At 39.3% G+C, this 22849-nt stretch overlaps 1 protein-coding gene across 1 annotated transcript in view; it reads left to right on the top strand.

Annotated features, from left to right (window-relative positions):
• Positions 1-3366: 3366 nt before the first annotated feature.
• PIK3R1 (phosphoinositide-3-kinase regulatory subunit 1) overlaps positions 3367-22849 on the top strand; it is a gene marked incomplete at its 5' end in the record, with an annotated part of 53992 nt that continues 34509 nt past the window's right edge. Inside the window, one exon of the mRNA XM_083816029.1 lies at positions 3367-3700. Coding sequence (XP_083672155.1) covers positions 3367-3700 — 334 coding nt within the window. The remainder of the gene's footprint in view (positions 3701-22849) is intronic.

The raw sequence follows: 22849 nt of genomic DNA, 5'->3' as shown, positions 1-22849 counted from the left end.
TTCTCTTACAATACTTCTTCCTCCTTTTCCATTCCACCCGCCAACTGGAAATCCAGTAATGCATCATCTCAAATGCAACAATGTTTCTTGCCTAAAGTGTTTGGTTTGTTTTTTCCCCTGTACTTAAGATGTCTCCGAGCTATTTATTTTAAGAGTAATCAGCTTAAATCAGTTTGACTCAAAATGTCTGAGGGTAGAGACCGTGTAAGTCCACTTGGAGTAAAGGGAGTATGTTTATACAGAATCTTAACAGAGCAGAAAATGAAGAACTATCAAAGAGGGCTGTTTGGAGACACTGCAGTGTTACCAGGCTGCTATGGAGAAATACTACTTGCTCATCCATGTGCTTTAGGGCTGTCTGCAAGGTTCTTGGGGTCTGAGTCACACTCCGTTCTGGGACTTCACAGGTATTGAGCACATAAAAAGGTACACATGCCATAGGTCAGTCAGGAGACAGGATGTGGGGGACGCTGTACCAAGAGCGGTGCTGGGCGGTATGTGCAGACCAGTGCTGCAGCTCTGCATCCTGGGGAGGATGGGTTTAGGGAAGCTTTGCTGCCAGCACTGCATTGAGTTGTTCTAGCATGCAAGTAAATCACACCTTTTGTTCTCTCTGATCTAGGTTTTGAGTTATTTTTAAAGATATGCTTCAAAACTGTCACAGACATTTTCTTACAGCATGACAAATTCTGCATTGTCAGATCAAGTGCAAGATGTACAAGTATTCATTTTAAATATCTGGACATAAAGTTGCTGTGATACATTTGATAATACAAGATCAGAGGAGTAGGTCAAGTCAGTTAAATTATGCAGTGTTTAGAAGACTTATTTGGTTAGCAGCCAAAATGCCTGTAGGCAGTAGGAGTAAAATGAGTAGTTGTAGCAGAGCACTTGTTGAACCTTTCTTAAAAAGAATAAATATTTCAGAAAATTTAATATAGTAGAAGTTGTAATTTTCTAGCAGGTTTTGCTGTGCATTGTTGGTTTTGATGGGAAACATTTAGATTAGCCCCAACATTGAAATCCAAGTTGTGAAAGTGTCTTTTGTTTCCTTGCTCTATGAGAGGAACCCATGCTTTTGGAACGACTTCTGTACAATTTAATTGATACTTGTGCTGTAGATTTGTCATCGTTGTCCCCCCCTCCCTTTTTTTTTCCTTTCCAGTTAATGTCTGTACACTTCCTTCTGGTAGAAAAGGCAAAATAAATATCAGGGAAATTCTCTTCATGTTAATTTTGGAGTCTGTGGTGCTTGGTAGTATGTGTGTTAAGGCACATAGTTTGGGTGTTCAGAAGTGGCTATAGAAGTTTCTCATTAAAATTTTGGTGGGAGCTGGATGCGTAGTTCTTATGGATAGATTGGAAAATTTTTGAATACATACATGTGTGTAGGCTTTTTTTTAAATGAGAAGTCTAATTCAGACTCAGAATATTCTTTCCTACAGCAAAACTGGTTGCAGTGGATGATAAGGAAGTTCTTCAAGAACTTGCAAGACTTTCTTATGTGTTCTGTTACAAGAGTTGTTGCGTAACAACCTGTAGGGAATTATATTTAGACCTGATGGACTGAAGAGGAGCCCCATACAAATTAGGGATCAGGCCATGCACTGAAAAGGGAAGCCCATATACGTTCTTACAAGCGCTTTTTAGCTTTTTGAGTAGCGCTTTTCCAATGGCTTGATGACTGAGACGTTAGAGAAAACAGTGTGGAAAATTGCTGTCAGAGGTTCCCTATTCCAGCCCTGTCTACTCTTGTCCCTTTACAGTGTGAGAGTGCTACTTAAAAAAAAAAAAATCAGCCTTCTGTGGCATTAAGTATACAGTATGCAGTTAATATTTTACCTACTGGTATTAGGTAGCCCCCTCAGGTCTTTTATTCAGCTGCAGTTTAGGAGTTTCAATGCACTTTTGAATAGCTAGCACTTTCTGGTTCCCAGGGTAGTGTTTCGAGTTATGATTGGGCTTGACTTTTTAAGTAGATGAAAATGAGTAACAGTTGAAGTAATGTTTAGAAAACTTTCACTGTTCTATATGTCTTTAAACTACTGTTTTCTAAATTTATTTTTTTTTTTAATCATGTTTTCCCTTTATAGTCGGGCAACCTTGAGTCAAACGCTTAGGCCTGTAGTCTCTTGCCTGTAGTGTAATTTAAGCATACACCCTGATACCTTCCTCCTGCTAGTGCTGCTTAGGTGGTCTGGGTGTGCCCATTTCAGTTGCTGGTTGCTTTTTCAATGTTTTACTGTAAACACATTAAATAGCATCTGGATGGTGCGGGAGTGGAGAAGGCCCTCTTTTTTAAGAAGTATGGTGCCCATCCAGTAAAAGCATTTCAGACATTCTGTTTCTCTCACATGTTACAGAAAGATCCCTCCCTCCGCTAGCTTTTGGGGATACAGTTTTTGGGTTGGAGGTTGTTGCATGGTTTCTGCATCGGCAGCAGGAGGTCGAGTACCCCGGCACTGGGTGCGTCAGCACTAATTGCAGTGAGCTCCACCTCTGTCCTGGCAGACCTTTTGTGGGCAGGGGTTGTGGCTGTGTGTCTTCGGGGAGATTACGAGTGAAACCTTCCTGCCAGGTTAGATACTGCCCTGGCAGGGATACCTCGAGGGCTTAGCCCTCTCGCTCTCAGAGAGTTCAGTAGCAATAAGCCACCAAGAAGGAAACAGGCAATATATAGCAGCATGTCTTGTACTGCAGGGATGGAAATTTGGTTCGTCATTAGACATATCCTTTATGAAAGTGTGAGCATTAGCTGACAGATTTGTATGTGTGTATGTGTGAGGTTGCATTTTTTTGAGTGTTGTTCAGGGCTCTTTTGGGGGACACACAATCCCTGTCAGGGTTACAGAAAGCTTAAAGCGTGAGCAGAATCACAAGTTCACAAGCATCAAGAGAACTTGAAATGACTATACCAGTTTTCTCTTCTCTTTACAGGAAGAGCATGCATGCAGAGTTCCGTGGCAGAATATTTGAGGTACGTGTGCAGTCTATGGCAAGTTCATCAGAAGAAGGTGTGACTGGTTACAACAATCAGCTGAACTTGAGTATGGAGACCCAGAATTGCCAGCAAGCTCAGAAAAGGAACTAACTGGAAGAATTCTGCTAGACATAGAAGAAGTGGAACACATTCTTCTGCAACAGACATTGACTTAAAATAAATGCATGAATTAAAAACATCAGTAGTGAAATAGTAGATCCTGGTGCTTTTTGATTCTCTGGTGGATTTTATTACTTAGACATTGCTATTGACATTTTTATTATCACATTTAGTACATCTTGAATCTACCTGTACATAAAAATAACTGGACAATTGCATTTTGATACTGTTTAGTAACACTTTTGAATGTTAAACCATTTGCCAAGATGAGTGCTGAAGGATATCAATACAGAGCTCTATATGACTACAAGAAAGAGCGAGAAGAAGACATTGACTTGCACTTAGGAGATATATTAACTGTGAATAAAGGTACCTTACTAGCACTTGGATTCAGTGAAGGGGAAGAAGCCAAGCCTGAAGAGATTGGTTGGTTAAATGGCTTTAATGAAACCACAGGGGAGAGGGGGGATTTCCCAGGAACTTATGTAGAATACATTGGAAGAAAAAAAATATCTCCCCCAACTCCAAAGCCTCGTCCTCCTCGACCCCTTCCTGTCGCACCAAGTCCTGCAAAAGCTGAAGCAGAGAGTGAGCAACAAGGTTAGTACTGTTCTCAGAAGGTGTGTGTGTGTGCACGTTTGTCTTTCACATTTTTCAGATATTCTTGTTTCATTGCCTTATATGACTGTATATATGTGTGTACAGCACATGCTGGTCAGGCTTTTGTAGTGCCTGCCTCATTTCAGTCAATGAAGAATTATGCGTGCTTATAACATTTAGCTCATATACTTTGTGATCTCATGTGCTTTGCCTCAGTTACTGGTCGCTGCAGTGCCTTACTGTGAGCTACATCTTACAGGTGTAAAGGTATACTTAAAATCCACAACTGCAAAGGCTTAAATGGAGAATGAGCAGATTACTGTTTATTTTATGTTTCCAAGAATCTGATGGACACATTTCCTTCAGTGGTTCATCAAACTCACTGCTAAGAAATTTCTTCGTGAATCTGGTGGTACAAATTGCACGTAACTCTCTTGCCAACAAGAGAAGATTTGATAGGAACGTACTGTTTATGTACTTTGTCACGGAGGTTTTCATGTGGCATTAAAAGTGAGAGTAGGTATTTAAAAATGAACAATAGAGTGATGATAAAGAGAAATTCATATTTAATTTTGTCTGTTTCAGGGTAGGGCATGCAGTATTAAAATAGCACTTATATAAACAAAGGAAGTATCTTCCTTTGTTTAAACATAAATCGCATTCTAACCTACATTTGCAGCAGTATGTTGGACAGAGCACAGACAGAATTTGATTAGAATTCTCCTGTTAGCAGAAGAAAGACATAAGAATTGGAAAAGGTGTAGATTTAAAAACAAAATGAAAAAGCCCTCGTCAAAGTGATTTGTCTGCTTTGTTGATTGACACTGAGATATTAGAATTTTACATATAAACAAGCCACGTGCAGCTTAGGATGGATTTTATGTTGGCCTTTCACTTCTCAAAAATCTAGAGTGATTCATACTGCTTCAACGTTTAATGCTTTAAATTCTCAGTATTTCGAGCCATAGAAAATACAAGTGACAGTATGTGGCTTATTCTCACAGTGACACCATGGTCCTGAATAGTATTGTCGCTCCCTGCCTCCCTAAAAATGTTTGCAACATCACCTGTTACAATCTCGTATTTGGCTGTGTTGATAATCAACAGAGATAAGAGCAGAAATATAGAAAACTGTATGTGGCAACGAAGTGGAAACCTGGAAGAAGTGTTTCCATATTGGTGGGGACTTCATAAGGAGTAGACCTGAACTGTTTAGGACAGCAACATCCTTAAACACTCAAGAATAGCTTGTGAGTGTATAATGCCTTCATCCTAACAATGGTGTATGTACACCCAGACAGGAGCCAGAAGGGTGTGTTTTGGCATTTTAGGTCATGCTGTCCTTGAACCTTCAGCCTCTGGTCACACAAGTCTCATGGTTCCTCATCTGATTGCTTCGGAAAATGGGATATTTGCATTTGAAAGAGAACTTCTTCTTTGATAATTCCCCAATTTAGATATTAGCATGTGCTGATCAGATAAAGTTTGCTTTCTCTCTTAACCCACCTGCTGAGGTGGTTGCCTCCATCGCATGTAGCTGCAGGATAACCATTGCTCTTTGGATAGACAGCTCAGCACTGGCAGGTCATTTGGAGAGGCAGAGGGTGGAAGGAAAATCTGATTTCTTCACATGTGCCTGCTGCAGTGAGGTAACCATCACCTGAGGCTTTGATGCATTTAATGCCTTGAACTTCCAGCAGTGCTTTGTAACTCACCTGGGCTCTGTGCTCATGCTTGGTTGGTGCTCCCATTCTCAGCTCCATGCTGTGAGCTGGCCACAGCACTGCGATGAGAAGTCCTGGTGTTAATCTCCGTTTCCGAGCCTGCCTTGGGTTTGTGTTCATAACAGATGTTTCTGGAAGCTTTGGCTGCTGGGAGTTGCTCTCCTGTGAAACCCTGCTGCAGGTTTTGGGGAGCTCTGCTGAAATATGCCCTCTTCTGCTTCCATGGGATTAGACACTGCCGCAAGCCTCAGTGACTAGTTCTCTCCTAATCTGAATTTTATTGCCTTGAGAACAGAGTACTATTTACATGTGCTTATTCTTAATATTTTGGGACTGTGGGGATCTGAAACAAGAAAATGTGCTAATTTAACTGGGAATCTTAACCTCAGATGAAGTCTGCATGCATGATCCTGCCATGCTCCAACATTTTTAAGAATGAGCTTACAACCATGTATTTTTCTGATTAATATATATAAGTTCCCATACCTTTTTTGAATTTAAGATTCCGAACTCCATGTAAATGGCTAGGCACACTCGCTAATGCTTTAGCAGCAGGGATTAGACCCTCCTCAACGAGAAGTAGGGGAAGCATTGAAATTTGAACTCAAGATGGCTCAAGAGATAGGTATAATTATTTTTAAAATCATGTATTTAATTTTAAAATAATTTAAAAGAAACTGGGAACACTAATTTGAAGTGTCTTTTCACAGCTCTTTTTGTAGCAAAGAACTAAGGCAGAGAGTGCTTCAAATATTAGAACAAACATGAGAAGTGCATGGAGAGAATGTTATTAAAAATAAATAAAGAAGGTAGAATTTTTAATTGAGCAAAATAATACAAAAAATTATGTCTATGATGAAACCAGAGGTGCAGAAAAAAATATAGTTCAGTTAAAGACAAGAATAATATAGCAATGTACATCTGACTTTCAGGGTGCTGTGCTGTTTCTGCATATAAAATATGGTGCAGGGAATAGCGCAGTTAATATTGTCCAGCAGCCAATGTCACGGGCAGTGGGCCAAAAGATTCTTCCCAGGATGATACTTGTCTCTACACCCTGGGAGTGTATTTCAAATAAATTAATGCGTAGTATGAAACTTGCTTGACCAAATACAGTCAAGTTTATATTTTCAGTGCTTGATGATTTGAAACTGTTGTGTATCAAAATGACAAATTAATGGGGAACTGGAAACAGACTTCTTAAATGTATCTTAGTTATTTGTGATCTGTATACTTTTGTCAGTCTGTGAAGAGTCGATTCTGTACATACCTATGTGTGTATGTGGTGAATAAGAATATCAGAAACTGAACTGGAGATTTTAAGAATTTATATTTAATTGTGCAAGTTCTTTTAATTTTACCATATGCGTATATATTTTCAAAAGAAATTACTTTCTAATAATTTCATTAATCTCTAATACTTCGATATTTATTCTGAATGTTTTCTCCCAGTCTTTTCAAGTGTGGTCACCTGCTCACCAATGTTCAGATTCTTTTGTTTTAGATCAAACTTGCAATATTTAGGCAAAATGCTGCCAGTGTTCACAGTGCTGCAAGCACTCAGATGCAAGTAACTGCAGGCACCTAATCAAGCATGACATCAATGGGGCTGGTAACATGGGCAGAGCTGTTCGTCAGGCTTGTCTTATGCTATCAGTCTTAATTATAAATAGAAAGGTCTTTTAAATATTAGAAGCTAATTTGAAAGCAAATAAAACTACCAATGGTGTCAAATTCTGTTAAAACATTAACTTACTCATTCTAAAACCTAGGTCAAATCTTTCTCCAGATTTTTATTTTATCGATAACCCATTTAAATTGCTGGAACAAACTGATCAAACCAGAAGTGAGGATACTAGAAGGAAATTCTAGGACCATTGCATTTTTTGTCTGTCTTCCCCTTAAGTTTGTCAATGAACAGGTAGATTTAGTCTGAATTTGTTTTCGTTGGTGGGTTGTTTTTTTTTTTTTTTTAATTGCATCTGAAAAGATGTGAAAATAAGGGGGCCCCAGGAAGTCTCTAGCGCCTTTCAGTTTTAGGCTTGGTGTGGGTCAGAGCTACCAAAAGGCAGACTTAATTTGTATAGTTGGTGTGAGGTTCTCGGTGCCCCAGCATTTTCTCCCATGCTGCATCTCCCACCAAGGCAGGGTGAATGGCTGCCACTGGAGGGGTTAAAGGCACTTCCAGCATGGAGACCCAGCAAAGGGTCATCTTCATGCTCCCCTCCAGAGCCCCTGAAGTTGATGTGACTGAGACTTGATATGACAAATTCTTCTTTTTATCTTGATTTTTTTTTTTTTTACATTGCAGCTACATAGGGCTGGTTTTTCTTACTTAGCCCCATTTCACACGACTCCTTTTGAAAATGAAAAATGCATAATTTGTTCTGAGTCCAGCTGAGTTTTCTGAACTTTTATTCAGACTGATATGGCTGTGTACTTTGTTTCTTAGTGTTGTTTCTCTACCACATTTCTGAAAGCTGATTTTAAACAGGGTTTGGTGTATAACGCCTTGATTAATTGACCGAAATACTTCCAGATTTCGCTTGGAATGCTCAATTCTCACTTTTAAATGAAGGTTGGTTTGCAGAAGGCAAAAGAGAGCTTCATGTGAAGTTTTTCTATTTTGATGTTTTGGAGCTTCCTGCAACTTCCTGTGTAACTTAAAAGGGTTGTGTTTGCTGACACTTCATACCATTTGAGCTGTTTTAGAGCCTAAAAATAATCAGAAGCTCTTCCTTCTTATGATGAAACTATACCATAAATTTAAAACAAACAAACAAAAAAAACCAGCAGCCTTCTTTACTTTTCTCCTTGAACAGATATAGATCAGTGACTTAGACAAAGATAATGACGGAACATTTGGAAACTCTTTCCTTTCAAAGACCGGGTTATGCAATGTCTGACAAGGATCCAAACTGACAGAGAGCAGAAAACCGTTTGTGCATGGTTGAACTGAATATGCTGTAGAATTTGCTTCTGCATTTAATTTTGCTATAAAGCCAGTAGAGAGATTGAATTTCTGAAAATTATTTACATTTGTGAAGTAGGGGGGACAATAGTAAGTGGAATGCAGCGAGCCTGGAGCCTCAGCTGGGAAGAGAAGAGTCATCTCTCCTGATTCAGGCACATGGAAAAAGGAAATTATGGGGTGAAGTGATGAGTCACTATCTCATTTGGTAAATGTATTTGCCACTCAATCCAGGGTCCTCGGACGTATTCTAAAAAGCCCAGTTAGAGAGCAAGCCTTTGTTTGGCTGGAGTCGTCAGAATGCCCCACGGTCACAAACTTTCAAAGCTGGTGGATTTTCACTTGCAGTGAGAAATGGGGCAAGTTCCTTCCAGAAAAACTCACCAGCTTTCTCATGGTCACGTTTCTCAGCGTATGAGGCAAATTTCAAACTGCGAGATCGGTGCGTCTCTGAAAACAGAGCTCTTACCATCTGGTTTTACCACTAATGAAAACAAATATTTTGCAAGCTGTATTGAAGTGAGACAAAGCATTTTTATTTTTTATTTTTTTTTTAGTGGTAAGAGCAGGGTGATAGTAACCAAAATAGTTTTTGTGAGCACCACAATGAGCCCAGAGCTGGAATTAAAAATGCTAGTTAGTGTTCACATTAACAGTGAGACCTGGGCAAGTTCATGGTTGATGCTTGGCCCCACCTGCTGGTAGAGGAGGAAAGAAGCAAGAGGAAGGAAGGAGCTTCACAACCACTGTCTTCCATGTTGTGTGGGAGAAAATGTTTTGTTTTACTTACCAGTCGCTATTTCTGGAGAAAAATTATATCACTTGGGGCACACAGAAGCTCCTCATGTTCCTCGGGGATGACTTCAGATCTGAATAGGCTCGTGTGGCTGAAATGTCTTTTTTTTTTTTTTTTCCTTTTTCCCCATCTGTATCAATTACTTTAAAAAATACTGCCTTTACTCACATATTTTAAGAAACTGGAAGCAATACACTACTATTTTGTTGCTATAAGAAATTTATCTGTTTTGTATTGCACTCATTTTGATACACCTTTCTATAGTTACAAAAGGGGCATCGGGTTGAGTGATTTTGCTGGAATTTCTTTAACCTTCTGTAATACAGATTCAGTATTTTAATACCTCTTGATGACACAAATCTTCCTGGGGCAAGATACAAAACAAGGCAAAGGTGAAGTAGCCTACTCCTCTCAACTGGAATTATCTCAATCTGTTCTTTTAGCTGTGATCCAGGAACATCTGAAAAAAAACCCACTGCTTAGCAAATAGTTCTTACTCAGGTTTGCATATGATAACATCAGTTTGTTAGTTTCAGCAACACATGCTGCTATATATTTGCCAAGAATGGATCATTCTGCACCCCAAGCAAACAGCCATGCCCACTTAAATAGTTGTGTGATGCCATATACACATCCAGATTTTCTTGTGTGAAAGAACACAGGTGTTGTAACTACAGCTGGCTATGCGCTCTTTCACATCTGTGTCTTGCTCCAAAGCTACTTTCCATGATGAACATCCGTGAAATCAATCTGAAGGCTACAATACAAAGAACTGCTTTATTTTAATAGCTAAGAATGGTGAAGGGAATTACAGGATTTTAAAAAGGAATTCAACTGGAGAAGGATTTTAAGTCCTGAGAATAATTTGGTGAGACTCTAGGTACTTAAGAGAACTTAAAGAGAAAATTTGGATTTTTTTTGAAGTAATAACTATGGTTAAAACTTACTAACTTCTGTTCTTACTTTTAGCAAAGTATATGTCTAAAAACAATCCTACTTTGTATTTTCATCAGTGACAGTACTTATTTTTGTTTTTATTTTGTTTTGCTTTCTTGTTAGGTATGTGTTTCTTTTTTGCACTTTGCTACAGAAATTTTCACATTCTTGAACATTGCCTGGAGTCTCTTGGTAAAGCGTTGGCAGGTATAAATTTCTGTACTAACTTCACTGCTTTTTGTTCAGTCTTATCTGAATGCTGTATGCAACGGTCTAGGAGAGCAGCACTTAGACAGTATTCTTTATTTATATTCCATTTTTTTAAAAGGGTGCATAGCTTACATACAAGACAAGATGTGAAAATGATACATAGACTGACACCTCATTAGGAGGTAATAAAGATCTAAAATCAAAAGTCCTCAGGACAGAGTTTCCAAAGCATGCTACTACCATGAGCTAGGGGAAGATGTGATTGCGTATGGTTTGTACTCTTCAAAATATCTCTTAGGACTATCTTGTACTTCAAAACTGCTGTGGCATGCTATGGCATGAAAGGTGGAAAAGGTCTTCAACAGTTCAGCTAGCAGTTGAACAATTTGCTTGTATAATTCACTGGATGCATTCATATGTGTTTGGCATCATTTGCTGGGTTAGAGCATTTCCCAGAGGCTAATGTCTGAGGTTGCTTTTTCAGTAGAGACCATGGATATCGAGGACAAGAAGGGAGATCTACCTTTTTTAGGTCTAAACATGCAGTTTTCCATCCATGCTGGCAGGTCACTCAGTAGTGTCCAGGATGGGAAGATGTTCCTGTAGCAGGCAGACCTGCTGAAAGAAGGCAGTTAGTTCTGTTCTGTGCCGTTCAGCTCTGGGCAACAGAGAAGCAAGGCTTAAACTAGACTGATTTTGTATTGTGTTACTCTATTTTGGAAGACCAGATGTGACGTTAACCCTTCCTACTATTCAATGCTTCCTTCTAAAAAAAGCATGCGCACTCAAAAATGTAAAGGTTCTGCCTGATACTCAGCTATTTCAGCTGAGCATATCAGGTTGATGTAGTTCACGAGTCTCTTCCTTGCTCCTCCTTTCCTGTAGGACTAGATATGTCTGATGCAGCATGTTCCAGCACTCCTGTGCTATAGCTAGATGGGAAAGGAGGGAGTGTAGTGCAAAGTGAGCTCTGTAGTCCAAGGAGGGAACCTACCTCCCAGGAGGCATGGCTGTATGAGTTTTACGTGTCTTGTTTACAAATATAACAGTGAAATTTATTTGCTGGGGTACAAGAGAAAACTTGAGTCATTGATTTCATCCTCGATGTCCTGATCCCACTTGGATAACATTTTGTAGAGGACTGATGAGCATGGAGGATTAGTCTTGGGGAAGGACTTCTAAACAGTACCAAACAGGGTAGACCCATGTTTCAAAGAGTATTATGCTTTCTTCTCAAATAGTCTGTGTCAAGGGCTGGGCTTTTAATTTGTGAAGTTACTATTTCATCTCCAAGCCCTCTCTTCCTGAGCTGCTTTTGGCTGGAGGTAGACCAAAGCACTTTAATTAGGGAATTAATGAAAGAAACCACTAATTATACACAGTGATAGATAAGGTTGCACGGCTGTGTCTGTTTTCATTATCTTTCTACCCAGAAATATTCCAGAAATAAGCAGTTAAGGGCAAAGATTTGCAGTCCTTTTCCTACTTTCACATGGTGTGTAACACCATGATGATTCAAGTCCTCTGTTGCTAATTCTTAATTTTTAATGTGCTGCGTTTGAATGGAGAAGTGAAAATGTCTGTTGTGCTTGCAGGTGTAGCCACGAATTGTTACCTCACCGTGACACAGCTGCTTGGTGCAGGTGAGGACTGACAGAGGCAATTGCAAAGCCTTCTGTGATTTCCTGCTTTCCTCCTACTTGGTGGTGCACACCTGTGGGGTCTCTAACCTGCCTTGGTCTGCAAAGAGCTGTAAGCCATTAGGATACGGGTGGGATGCAGTGAGGTGTGCTCCGCTCCCGTGGTCTCCTGTGTCTGTGAAGCACAGGTCCCAGAGCTGTCTGTGTGTGGGTGATGTATAGGTCTTCTGTGATGGGTTGGTGCCATTTGGGAGCTCCACTGAAACATCAAGTTCTTGGCTTTGGATTTGGTTGCTCTGTGCCTCTTACTGTAACAGTCTTTCATTCTTTGTTTCATATTTATTGCATTATTTGCAATATACTCTTTCCCTTGAGAGAAACGTCAGAAAAAGTCATCCCTTGACATTTTGAAATGAGTTATCTTGGGTACTTTGGAGTTGAATCTGTACAGATGTTTGAGTATAATGTAGACTATATTCTTGCCAGTCCGAATCTATTCAGTTGTTCCAAAGCCAGAATAACATAGTTGCTCGTTAGCCTACATAAGCAATTTTCTTATGGAAAGAAAGATTTAGGGAGGTCTTTTGTTCCAGTGTAAGCCGGTTCTGAGAACAAAGGTCCCCACAGTCTGGCCTGTTCAATAGAGAAAGTGTTAAGGAACTCATATTCAAAACAGTCAGTAGCAAAACTTTCATATCAAATATCTGGGGATAAAGGACCTCTGTTCGCTTAGTTAGGGGTCCACAAGGGCACAGGGGTATGAATTCTCTTTGCTCTGCTGAATTTATAATTTATTACCATTGGTTGAAAGATCAATGTGCATTCCCCACCGCTTTCATGCTTTTCTAACTTCCTCTTGGGTTCAGACTTAGTGCTGACAACTCCAAGACCCTTTTGTTAGCCTGTGTAAGCTGCAGTCTTATATGTAAAATCAGGGATTTTCAAAATCCCATTAGTATCAGGACACTTTTTTGTTTGTTTGTTTTGCTTTGTTATAGTAAGTCATGACTTTAACAGTGTTTACTACAGGGCAACTAGCATGAAGTCCTGCTTCTTTAGACTGTGTTCTGGGTTTTGGGAGGATTCTGACTGTCCAATAGAGGAACATTTGGCACTCATCTGTTGCACATAACACTGATCACTGCTTGGGACTGTACTAGTCTCACAGAGCTAGTGAAAAGTCCCTTCTGACCCTGATACTAAAACTTGCACTGAAAAGGGTAGCGCGTTGGGGTGCTTCCCCCCGGTGACTTAAGACACAGGACTTGAGTTGCATGTGCAGTTCAGCAAAAAAGGGGAAGACAGTTACCAACTGTTGTGCTTTTTCTCCAGATGTTTCCTCTGAGACAAATATCTAGGGTTTTATTATGACACAGAAAGAACACACCAATAAGATGAGAATGGTTTCATTTTTTTTCCTGTTCATTGTCTGTTTGATCTAAACAGCCAGTCAATCAAATGCTGTGGTAGATTGTCTGGTAGTTTAGATGTAACATGCCCATGCTTGTTAATGAGAGCTGTTCTCTTCTAAGCAGAGTATTAAAGAGTTTTATTCAAAATCCCTTTGGATGCAAAGTAAAAGTAAGATTATTTTAAAGAACTGCTATTCTTGTAAATACAGTACTTTTTATTTACTTAAAAGACTTATTCTTACAAGAAGCAGCAGGCTGCTACTCTACTTTCCCTTAAATTGGTGGCAAAACCAATTCTGACTTCAGAAAGCACAAGGTCAGACCTACAGTCAGGCTTTAGTAGCAGTGGGACAAATCCCACAGTTCTTTCTCTCATTTCTCTTGGACAAAATTCCCATTGCCTTTAGGGTTTGGAGCACAAATGCTATAATTATGCTAGCTCTGTTCTGCAGAAATTCTCTTTTTTCAGTATACCAAATTGCATATAATATGAATGTGCATGGAATACTACACACTAAGCACTGCTGTAAAGGACGTTCTCTGACTGTACTTTCACGGATTGTGAAGAGATGGAACAGAAACACTACTATGATCATCTTGTCTGAGCTCCTCCACTAACACAGGGCATGAAATTTCACTCGGTAGTTCCTGTATCAAGCTCATAACTTTTAGATGATTTTAAGCATGTTTCTAACTTGTCCAGACTCCTCTCTTTAGTACATACTTAATGGCGGTGATATTACTTTTTAGCCATTTGTATGTCCATTATAAAAAGAGTTGCAAATTCAGTAGTAAAAATGTCTCAATTTGGGGGGAGGAGAGGGGATGGACACTTCATAGTATTTGGTGATGACAGCGTAGAGACTTTTTTCACCAGGCTATCTTCTTCCATTATATTCAGTCATCTTCCCTAACACAAGTGAAAAACTTGTTCCATGCTGCTTTGGCAAGGCTATTTTTTTCTCAGGGTTGCTTGTTTGGGTAGCTAGTGTGACAGTAATGCAGGTTTCTTAAAAGTGACAAAATGGTATGGTGACATTTTTAATTCGATATCCTGTTATTGTAACAAATTATTACATTTAAGATAAATATGGAGGTTTATTACCATGGTGCATGTGCATGTATACAGTGAATTGCACACTGTATGAGGAGATCATTAAGATTGCAAAACTATGCATTTAAAACTTGCGTTTGTACCTGTAATTACAGCTTCTTACAGTGTGTGAAGTCTGATACTGTGTGAAATTTTTAATTGCGTAGGTCCTTGACCCCTTTTCCCTCTCGTGCTTGCTTTGCTCATTTTAGAGGTCTTCACTGGAAGAGAATTGCTTCATTCTGGTTGTTAGTTTGTGGTCTTAAGCCCCCTTTTCTTCACAGTATTCTCCTCTCTAGAAACAGATTTCTTCATTGCCTCGTGTGCTTGTCCCAGCAGTATTGCTGATAATACTTTCACAGAGCTTCACAAGTACTAAGTCACCTTCAAGACTCTGTTGTGAGTAAAAGTAGCATCATAATTCCTGTGAGGAATAAGGCAGCCCAAAAATAAGGAGGAAAAAGTAACTACCATTTTAAGATTTTATTAAGCTTTTAAGTTTAGTCCTCTCATAATAGGGAGGTCATGTAGAAAAGCATTGCAAAAAGCTGATTCTGGGGACAGAACTCAAATAAAATTTTGGTTAAATGTTCATTAAGATAACCAAAACCAAGAACCAGAACTGTTTTAGGCTTGATAGCGTAAGGTTTCATTTGTCAAAACGAACAAGTACTGTCTACTCGCTCCACCGCTGGCTTCAGCTGCCGAGTACTGGGAGTCTGAGAGGATTTCTTGCAGAGCAATCAAATTTTACTGGCGTACCTCTCCCTGCATCATCCAGCTCCACCAGCTGGAATCCAAGTATAAGCATCAAAAGCAAAAAAAAATGACTAGAATGTGAGTGCTCACATTGAACAGATGTGGTGACATTTAGTGGTGTCTCAATTTTTTCCTGATTCTGAGAATTTGAAGTTTCAAATTCTCAACACTTCAATGTAAATGTAGAGCACGTCTTGTAATTGAAATATGTGCATTAGAGCCATACACATTTTAAATACCTTTTGCTCTACATTTTTACGATGTATGTCCAGTAGTTTTGCTTTTTTTCATTGTATTGTAGTTGTGATTAATGGAAACAATGTAGGAATTTTTCCAAATTATGCCAAGTTGTGTGGGAAATTATAGTACTTGAAACCTAATACTACTTTTCTAATACCAGTCAGTAACTTGAATACTTGAAAGATATTTTTTCAACCTTCATTATTCTGCCATGCTGTAAACTGCAGCCTTATTTAATCAAGAAGTATGGCAATGCAACTTCATCCCGGTGTGACAAAGTTTTTTTCCTGGATAACTCTATTACTAGCAACATACATTAGATTTCTCTTTAGGGAAATACTAGTTTAGAAGGTGGAAATTAAGAGAGTGTCAATGCAGATGATAAATTAGTAATGCAGGAGGTAGGAAACGTATTCTTGACTGGTTGTTCATTAATTTACCAGACACACAAAAGACATGGAAAGAGTGTTCTGCTGTGGAGGAATCTGTGATGTGTTGTACAAGACCTCTACACCAAGATGGAAAAATTGAAAATATTCTTATTTCATAGGAAGTTGCCTGCACATCCTTTGTATTCTTATTTTTTCATATCTCATGTGCCTTCTAAATAGTGATATGTAATCTGCAGGCCATTACATCTGTATATACAAACAAAACACAGGACTGTGAAGAACCACTCCATTTGATCTTTGAAAACCAAGGGTGTATGAAAGCATGCTCCTATGAAAACCCTGTATTGCAAAAATCGTTTGTAGTGGGCTATAGAGGTATTTGACAGATTACGTGCAAGTACATACATGTGTGTTTCATTATTTGATTGCCTTAGGAGACTGGTGTTTAAGTTGGCAGATCTATTTATTAAAAGCAAAGCTCATCGGTTGGCAGGATTACAGAATGCCAGAAGGAAAAAGAGACCAAATGCTGAGAGAGAAAGAGAGAACATGTAATGTGCATAAAGCATGGTGAAGCGATAAAGCAAGCAGGAAAAGTAGACTTCAATGTGGTTCCAATTTGTTCTATTGGGCTCAGGTTGATAGCCATTCAGAAGTAAAAGCATGAAGTTTTCTCATTTTAGGACAAACAATATTTCAGAAAATCTAGAGTTTTCTGTCACGTTAAATGTGATTTGGTCACCTGTTTGTGGCCTGTCAGAAATCTTTAGCCCACGCTTATTATCTTGTTTCAAATTAAAGAAGTAAAAAAAAAAATAAGGAAAAAGGCAGCTTCCTATACAAAGCACTGTCAGATGATGGCATAAGTAGGCACATCAGCACCCAGGAAATTTGCTCTTAGTCTTGATTGGTTTTTTGTATGAATACAGTATTGACTCTCAGTATATGTAAATTTCTGCCTGCAATTTTATGATATGTAACTTGCAGCTGTTTTGCAGGGGGAAAAAAACCAACACCACCACCACCAAAAACCAATCTATACATAGCTGTTTGGAATCCTCCAAGGTTTTGGAAACAGAAACCCAGCAAGTTGAGTATATGTGCATCCAGAGGAGTCTACACCTATGGCTTCACACTTTCTCCCTCCAGTCAGGTCCCTTTGCAACCTCTGGCAGCACAGATCAGCGTATTCACCTAGTGCTTTGCATTATTTTTTCCCGACTGAATGCCATGAGAATACCCAGTCGCTTCGCTTTGTCTCCTAAGACTTCCCAGTTTGAGAACATTGTTTGAGATGTGGGAAGCTGACTGGTGGAAGGCTGACTGATGTACTGAAATGCAAGAAAAAGAGAAGCAGCAGGGCTAGCTCCCCTGAGAAATCAAGAAATATGCTGTCTAGAAAAAAAAAAGCAAAAAAAAAAAGTGTTTCCCTTTAAACAAGACCTAGATTTAGACGATTGCTCAAAGTGATCTCTCTTAAAGAGGCTATTAATGGCACATTCATGGCACGTTTAGCATGAAATATTAGAACCCTTTGGGAGGTGACGGGCTCCTGTGAAGGGTTTCTTAGTCCTGCAGGAATTACATACTTGGTGGTAGTAAGGCTTAGGTGAGTTATACCAGCTGTCTGCTGTATTTACTGTTTTTGAGGAACTTTATCTTGTAGGTGCCTCAGTAAAGAAGATACCATGGCTGAGCTAATTATGATGCAAGTTTTTAGGGTTGTATACCCAAGTTTGGAAGGGTAAAACTAGAAGGAGGGATGGGTAGAGAGATGCTTGTTCTGATGTAGCAGGCAAGTACCCTCAAAAACAGGGAGTCATAAGTCTGTTAGAAAAATCAGGTCAGTTTAAAATGTATGCATTCCTCTTCCTTCTGTTCTCGACAGGGAACTAGTTTTCTGGAAGGATTCTCCATCTGGGAATCAAGTGAGCCATCGTTTTGCTTCTTGGCATGGCCCACATTTAAAAAAAAAAAAAAAAAGAAAAATCATTGATATTCTTTCCTTTAAAATGTAAAATAAAAAGGGGAAGAGGTGTGTTTTTCTGTTTAGGGTCAAATAAAGGTAACTCTGGTTCTTTCTTTGGCAAGATGATGACGAAGGAATTCCTCTGGAGCACAGTAACAGAAACAGACATGTAAGAGTTCCTTTTTATTTTTGTTACTTTTTTTTTTTTTAAACTTAGGAGGATAGCAGGAAAAAACCTGTGTATGCCTGGCCTTTTGGCAAAATAGTTCCCAGTGTTTGCTGGCCAGTGTGGAAGAAGGCATATTCCATCCAGCCAAAAGTCTTTCAGCCTCACATACCTCCATTGGTTTCTTGCTGAGTCATAGCTGGAGGACCTTTTCACATGTTTGATCACAGCTTGTGCAATTTAGGAATATATTTTTACTTTTTTATTGTACCCTACAATCAACATTCTGAAACAACTGAGTGTCTGTAGCTTTAAGTGCTCTCTGTGCCTATGTGAAAATGCAGATAGAGGTATTGATAGTGCCATTATATTTTCAGATGTGGATGTGTTAGAAGAGCAGCTAACTTCATGGCCAGGATCAGGATGGTGGACAAACTTTTGTGTCTGTGTGTGACCCTTAGAAACATGGTATACTTGCAGCACTTAACTATACAGCATATTAGTGTAATGCTCATTTATATACTCAGTACTCCCCTAAGTTCAGAGACAGCATTAAGGCCTGATTCTGCTCCCCATGAAGTTTCACTAGAGAAGATGGAGAACGTCAAGTGGCAGCAGCGAAGAAGGGAAGGGAAGCAGGGAGGTCAGAGTGCTGCTTTCTCACCTATGAGTCTTTGCAGAGGACATAAAGTGAGCTTCTGCCTCCCTGGTGTCTTCTCTGGAACAGCAGCTTTCATTTAAGCACGAGTTAAAAATCACAGGAGACATGTCAGCTTGTAACCAGATGCATTTATTTATTTATTTTTCTCTGCTCAGCTCTTCTCCATTTTAGGCTTTCCAAGACCACGTAGAGATTGTTTTTGCAGTTATTTCAGCCTGTTCTACTCCTACTTCATCCTCACTTCTTCCCATGATACTACTTATTTTCAAAAGGGACACATTTCTTTGATTTAGACCTTAAGAAATGCTTTAATACTGTAGGCTTTCATGGAGGTTGCGCAAGGCTTTATCAGAGTTCAATGCTTAGTTCATTCTAAGGGTTTTCTTAAAGACAGGCTTTGCCTATCGCTTCTACATTTTTGCAAATGAATACTACCAATGCAAACTGAAATCCTTTTCCATACCTTCTTACCCTTGACTTCAGTCTTTGCAGATAATGTAAAATAACATGGCCAATTTTTCATGCTAGCTTTTCATTTATATTATCTTTGTTGTTCTTATCGATTTTTTTAACACTTCCCATAAATAAATTTTACACTGCATGAATTTCTGCAACATCATGTGCTAGACAGTACACAAATAAAGTTCTTTGTCCTGTTGCAGTTAACCAGCCAGTTGAGACCCTGATTGCTTTGTAAAGATCCGTGAAATTAGTTCACAGCTTTAACTGCTAAGATCTAAATTAAAGTTAGCAGTGCAGTGGGAACAAACAGTGATTTATGGAAAAGAGGTCTTTAAGTTCATTCAGTAAGTGCTTGTACTTCATATTCCATGATATCCTTTTTGTATAGCATCTCAACAGTGTAACATATAGTGGTGATGAGAAATCAACATTAATATTGCTATGGAGAGAAACCTAGACAGGTGTATGATATGGGTCAGAGAATCTATTATTATAAAGGCTGAGAATTTTCTTCTTCATCTGAAATTAAAGACGAATGTGGGATTAACTCTCCGTAGATACAGTGCAGGAATAAATTTGTTGTTTCTGTATTTGTGTCAGATGAGCGAATGGTTTAATGGCTGTAAGGATTAACCCAGTTTTACTTTCTTAAAAGATTGCCTTTCAGATAGAGCCCTAAACTTTTTTTTTTTAAAGGAGGAAAAAGACTTGATTTGAAATATGTTAGTTTCCAGAATTTAAAAAAAAAAAAATCCTTCTGATGCTGGATTACTGTTACCATTGTTTGCTTTTTCTTCTGTGTGACTGCTGTACACTCATTATTTTTAACTTTCTGTGTACTTATGTTTCCCATAATTCCCAAGATGAAGGAACTGTTTTGGCTTTTATCTGTCAGCAGTTTCTGCCAGTACTTTTATGTAAATCTTCCAGATCTAAACAACTTGACTTCTCAAGCACAGTAATACACATTATCTTTTTCTTGCAGTAATGAAGAGCTTATTCTTTTCCTCTAGATTGCTTGCCTATAGAAAGTGATTTATTGTGTCCTCCTACCTTAGTTTCTTCACAGAAAAAAAGGTAGCAAAATAAAGTATTCTTTCAGAGCAAAATAAAATGCTGTCCTGAAGTTTAACGTATTCTGATTACTGAATAGAAAGAGTGTTTTAAAATATGCTTCTCAGGTAGAGTCATTATCACAAACCAGTGATAGCCTTGCATAAAAAAAGTAAAAATAAAAAAATCATGGTAGTAAAACCAAAAAAATACGAAAGAAACAGCAGTAAGGAACAAGGATCCATTACAGGTGAGACAGATCATTCCGGAGAGAGTTCCAGTTTCCCTAGTATCTCATACTGAATGTCTATCCTGCAGTCCTGTTTCTGTTACAAAGACAAGATGCTGCTGGAGCTCCACTACTAACCGTCATCATAGTTATGTGGGAAGAGAACTGAGTTAGTAATCTTAGTAGGTTACTGCCCAGCCATTTTGAAGGAAACATATCAGTGCTTTTTTAGGTGAAAAGGGCCAAATGTCTGAGAAGACCAGCAAGGGAACTTGGCATTATCTGTAAAGCTTTTCATCATGGAGGTCATTGAAGTCATCTTGCCATCACACTCTCCACAGCCTTGTCCAGAAAAGGTAGAAGATGGTGGTGGCTGGCCAGAACCAAAATTTTCAAGTGCTTCTTGACATGGACCTCAGCATTCCTTCCCTTAAAAGACAGGCAGCTGTCTCTCTCTTGTGAGTGACAAAATTTCCAGGAACCGAGTATGTATTTCCTTCCTCACTTGTTCTGAAGAGTTAGAGAACAAGTTGTGGAACAAAGTACTCTTTCATGGCAAACTGAGTTGGACATGAAATGATAGAGAACTTGCGTTTGGAGAGGGAAGTAAACGGGAAAATAAGAGCCTACTAGAAGACCAAGTGTCCATTCACAATCTGGATAATGCTCAAGGTAATAAGTACCTCAACTATTCAGCTGGGTTCTATCCCTTGCAAGCTAAACGTTGTGTGCTGAAACAAGCAGAGTAATTTCATGGGAAAAAGGTTATGGTGTCAAAAGACAAAAAAAAATTGAAAGTTTTGAGTGCTTGACATTGTGATCTTGGTGCTCTTTAAATGTAGTTTTGTTTCTGTCTGTGAAGTATAACAGGCAGCAGACAGAACCTTTTTGTAGAGTAAAATATTGTGTAAATGTATTAACTTACATGTAGTCTATTTAAAATACACTTTTTGCAAGGATTTCACTGGTTATTTAAAAAAAAAAAAAAAGACCAAAATGCAGAAGTTAGTAGAACTCCAGGGCTTTAATATCTTTGGGAAAGAGGAGGTAGAGTTTGCAGAAAGGTTAGTAGAGCAACTGGTATGAATTCTAAGAGATTGCTTGGCTAATCATAAGGGAGGCTTTGTTTGAACAGAACTATCACAGGTTTGTTCCGATTCCGATAAGGACTTCTAGGTATTACTGCTGCAATCTGGATGTTTAATGACAATAATAACCCTGCAAGTTGCACAGGGAACCAGTTAAGTAGGTCACGAGATGCAGATGTTAGTGGAACACGCTTTGTCCTCACGCCTACGCTTAGACACAGTATGCTTGCATATTCGGTGTCGTAGCTTTTCCTTCGTGGTGTTGTGTATGGTTTCAAACAAAAGCACTGCCAGAAGCTGGAATGCTAAGTTTTTCATTGGCAGTGGGTATCTCTGAGGAGAATTGGGCAGAATTGCTGATTTTTTAATTTTTTTTTTCTGGATCTCAGCTCTGTTCTAGCCATGGAACTGCCATCCTGAAGGAGGAGGGAATGTACAGGACCCTCTCTTGATGAAAAAGGCAGTGTTTTGCACTTCGCTGGTCCTCCCTGTACCTTCTTGGTCCCCCCTGTACCTTCCACTCCTTACTGTCACCTCTGTGATCTTAAACCTTGTTTTTCGGGATGTGGTAACTGGGTACCCACGCCATGTTTTAACTGTAATCTGCCAGTATCTCTCTAACTGCAAACTACCAGCGGGGAACCTGCAGATATCAACAGGACATGAACAGTAGGTGTTAACTCCTTAAAATGTTTTCATTCTCTGTCTTCAGAATCATGCTCAGAGGACTACTGGCTTGCTCGGTTTAGAGGTGTTAACCTGCTCCTCTGCTTAAACAGGTGATAGTTAGGGGCTGTGAGAACCCTGCTACCTGTGAGTCACTCAGGGTGATCTGTGAGAAATATGGGTAAGGTGGAAATAGCCATCAGCCTGCGAACCCTGAGAGAGGTGTGGGAAGCCTTTAGCCATGCCCTGTGCTCCATAGTACTGGAAGGAGGTGAGATGCGCCTTTCCCAGACCAGCAGTGAGGGACCCCACTCCCTGCCCGCTTGGTGTGTAGCTCCAGCGGTGCTTGGCATGAGCATCTCAGCTCACTGGATGCCCTCCTTTACTTAGAAGCAGAAAGGCATGTTCTTCTACTACATTCTTGCTTATTTCTTATTTTACTGTTTCTGCTTGCCTGGCAACACTTTGAAAGACAGTTGAATAAACAAGTACTTTTCCCATTTCCTTCAGTTTGTAGGGAGGTTTCTTCTGCAAAGCAGTTCAGGCATTGTGTATGGCATTGCAGTGCAGTGAACTGCAAGACAGAATGTGTTCTACTTAATACTTTTTTCATAACTTGTGTAGTTTTTCCCTAGAACAGGGCTTCCTGTTTCTCTAATTTTGCTAAAACTATTTGGACATA

This window comes from Anser anser (genome assembly GCF_964211835.1).
Source record: "Anser anser genome assembly, chromosome: Z".
NCBI lineage: Eukaryota > Metazoa > Chordata > Aves > Anseriformes > Anatidae > Anser > Anser anser.
Note: the sequence above shows the minus strand (reverse complement) of the source record. Positions and strands in the feature narration are given on the sequence as shown.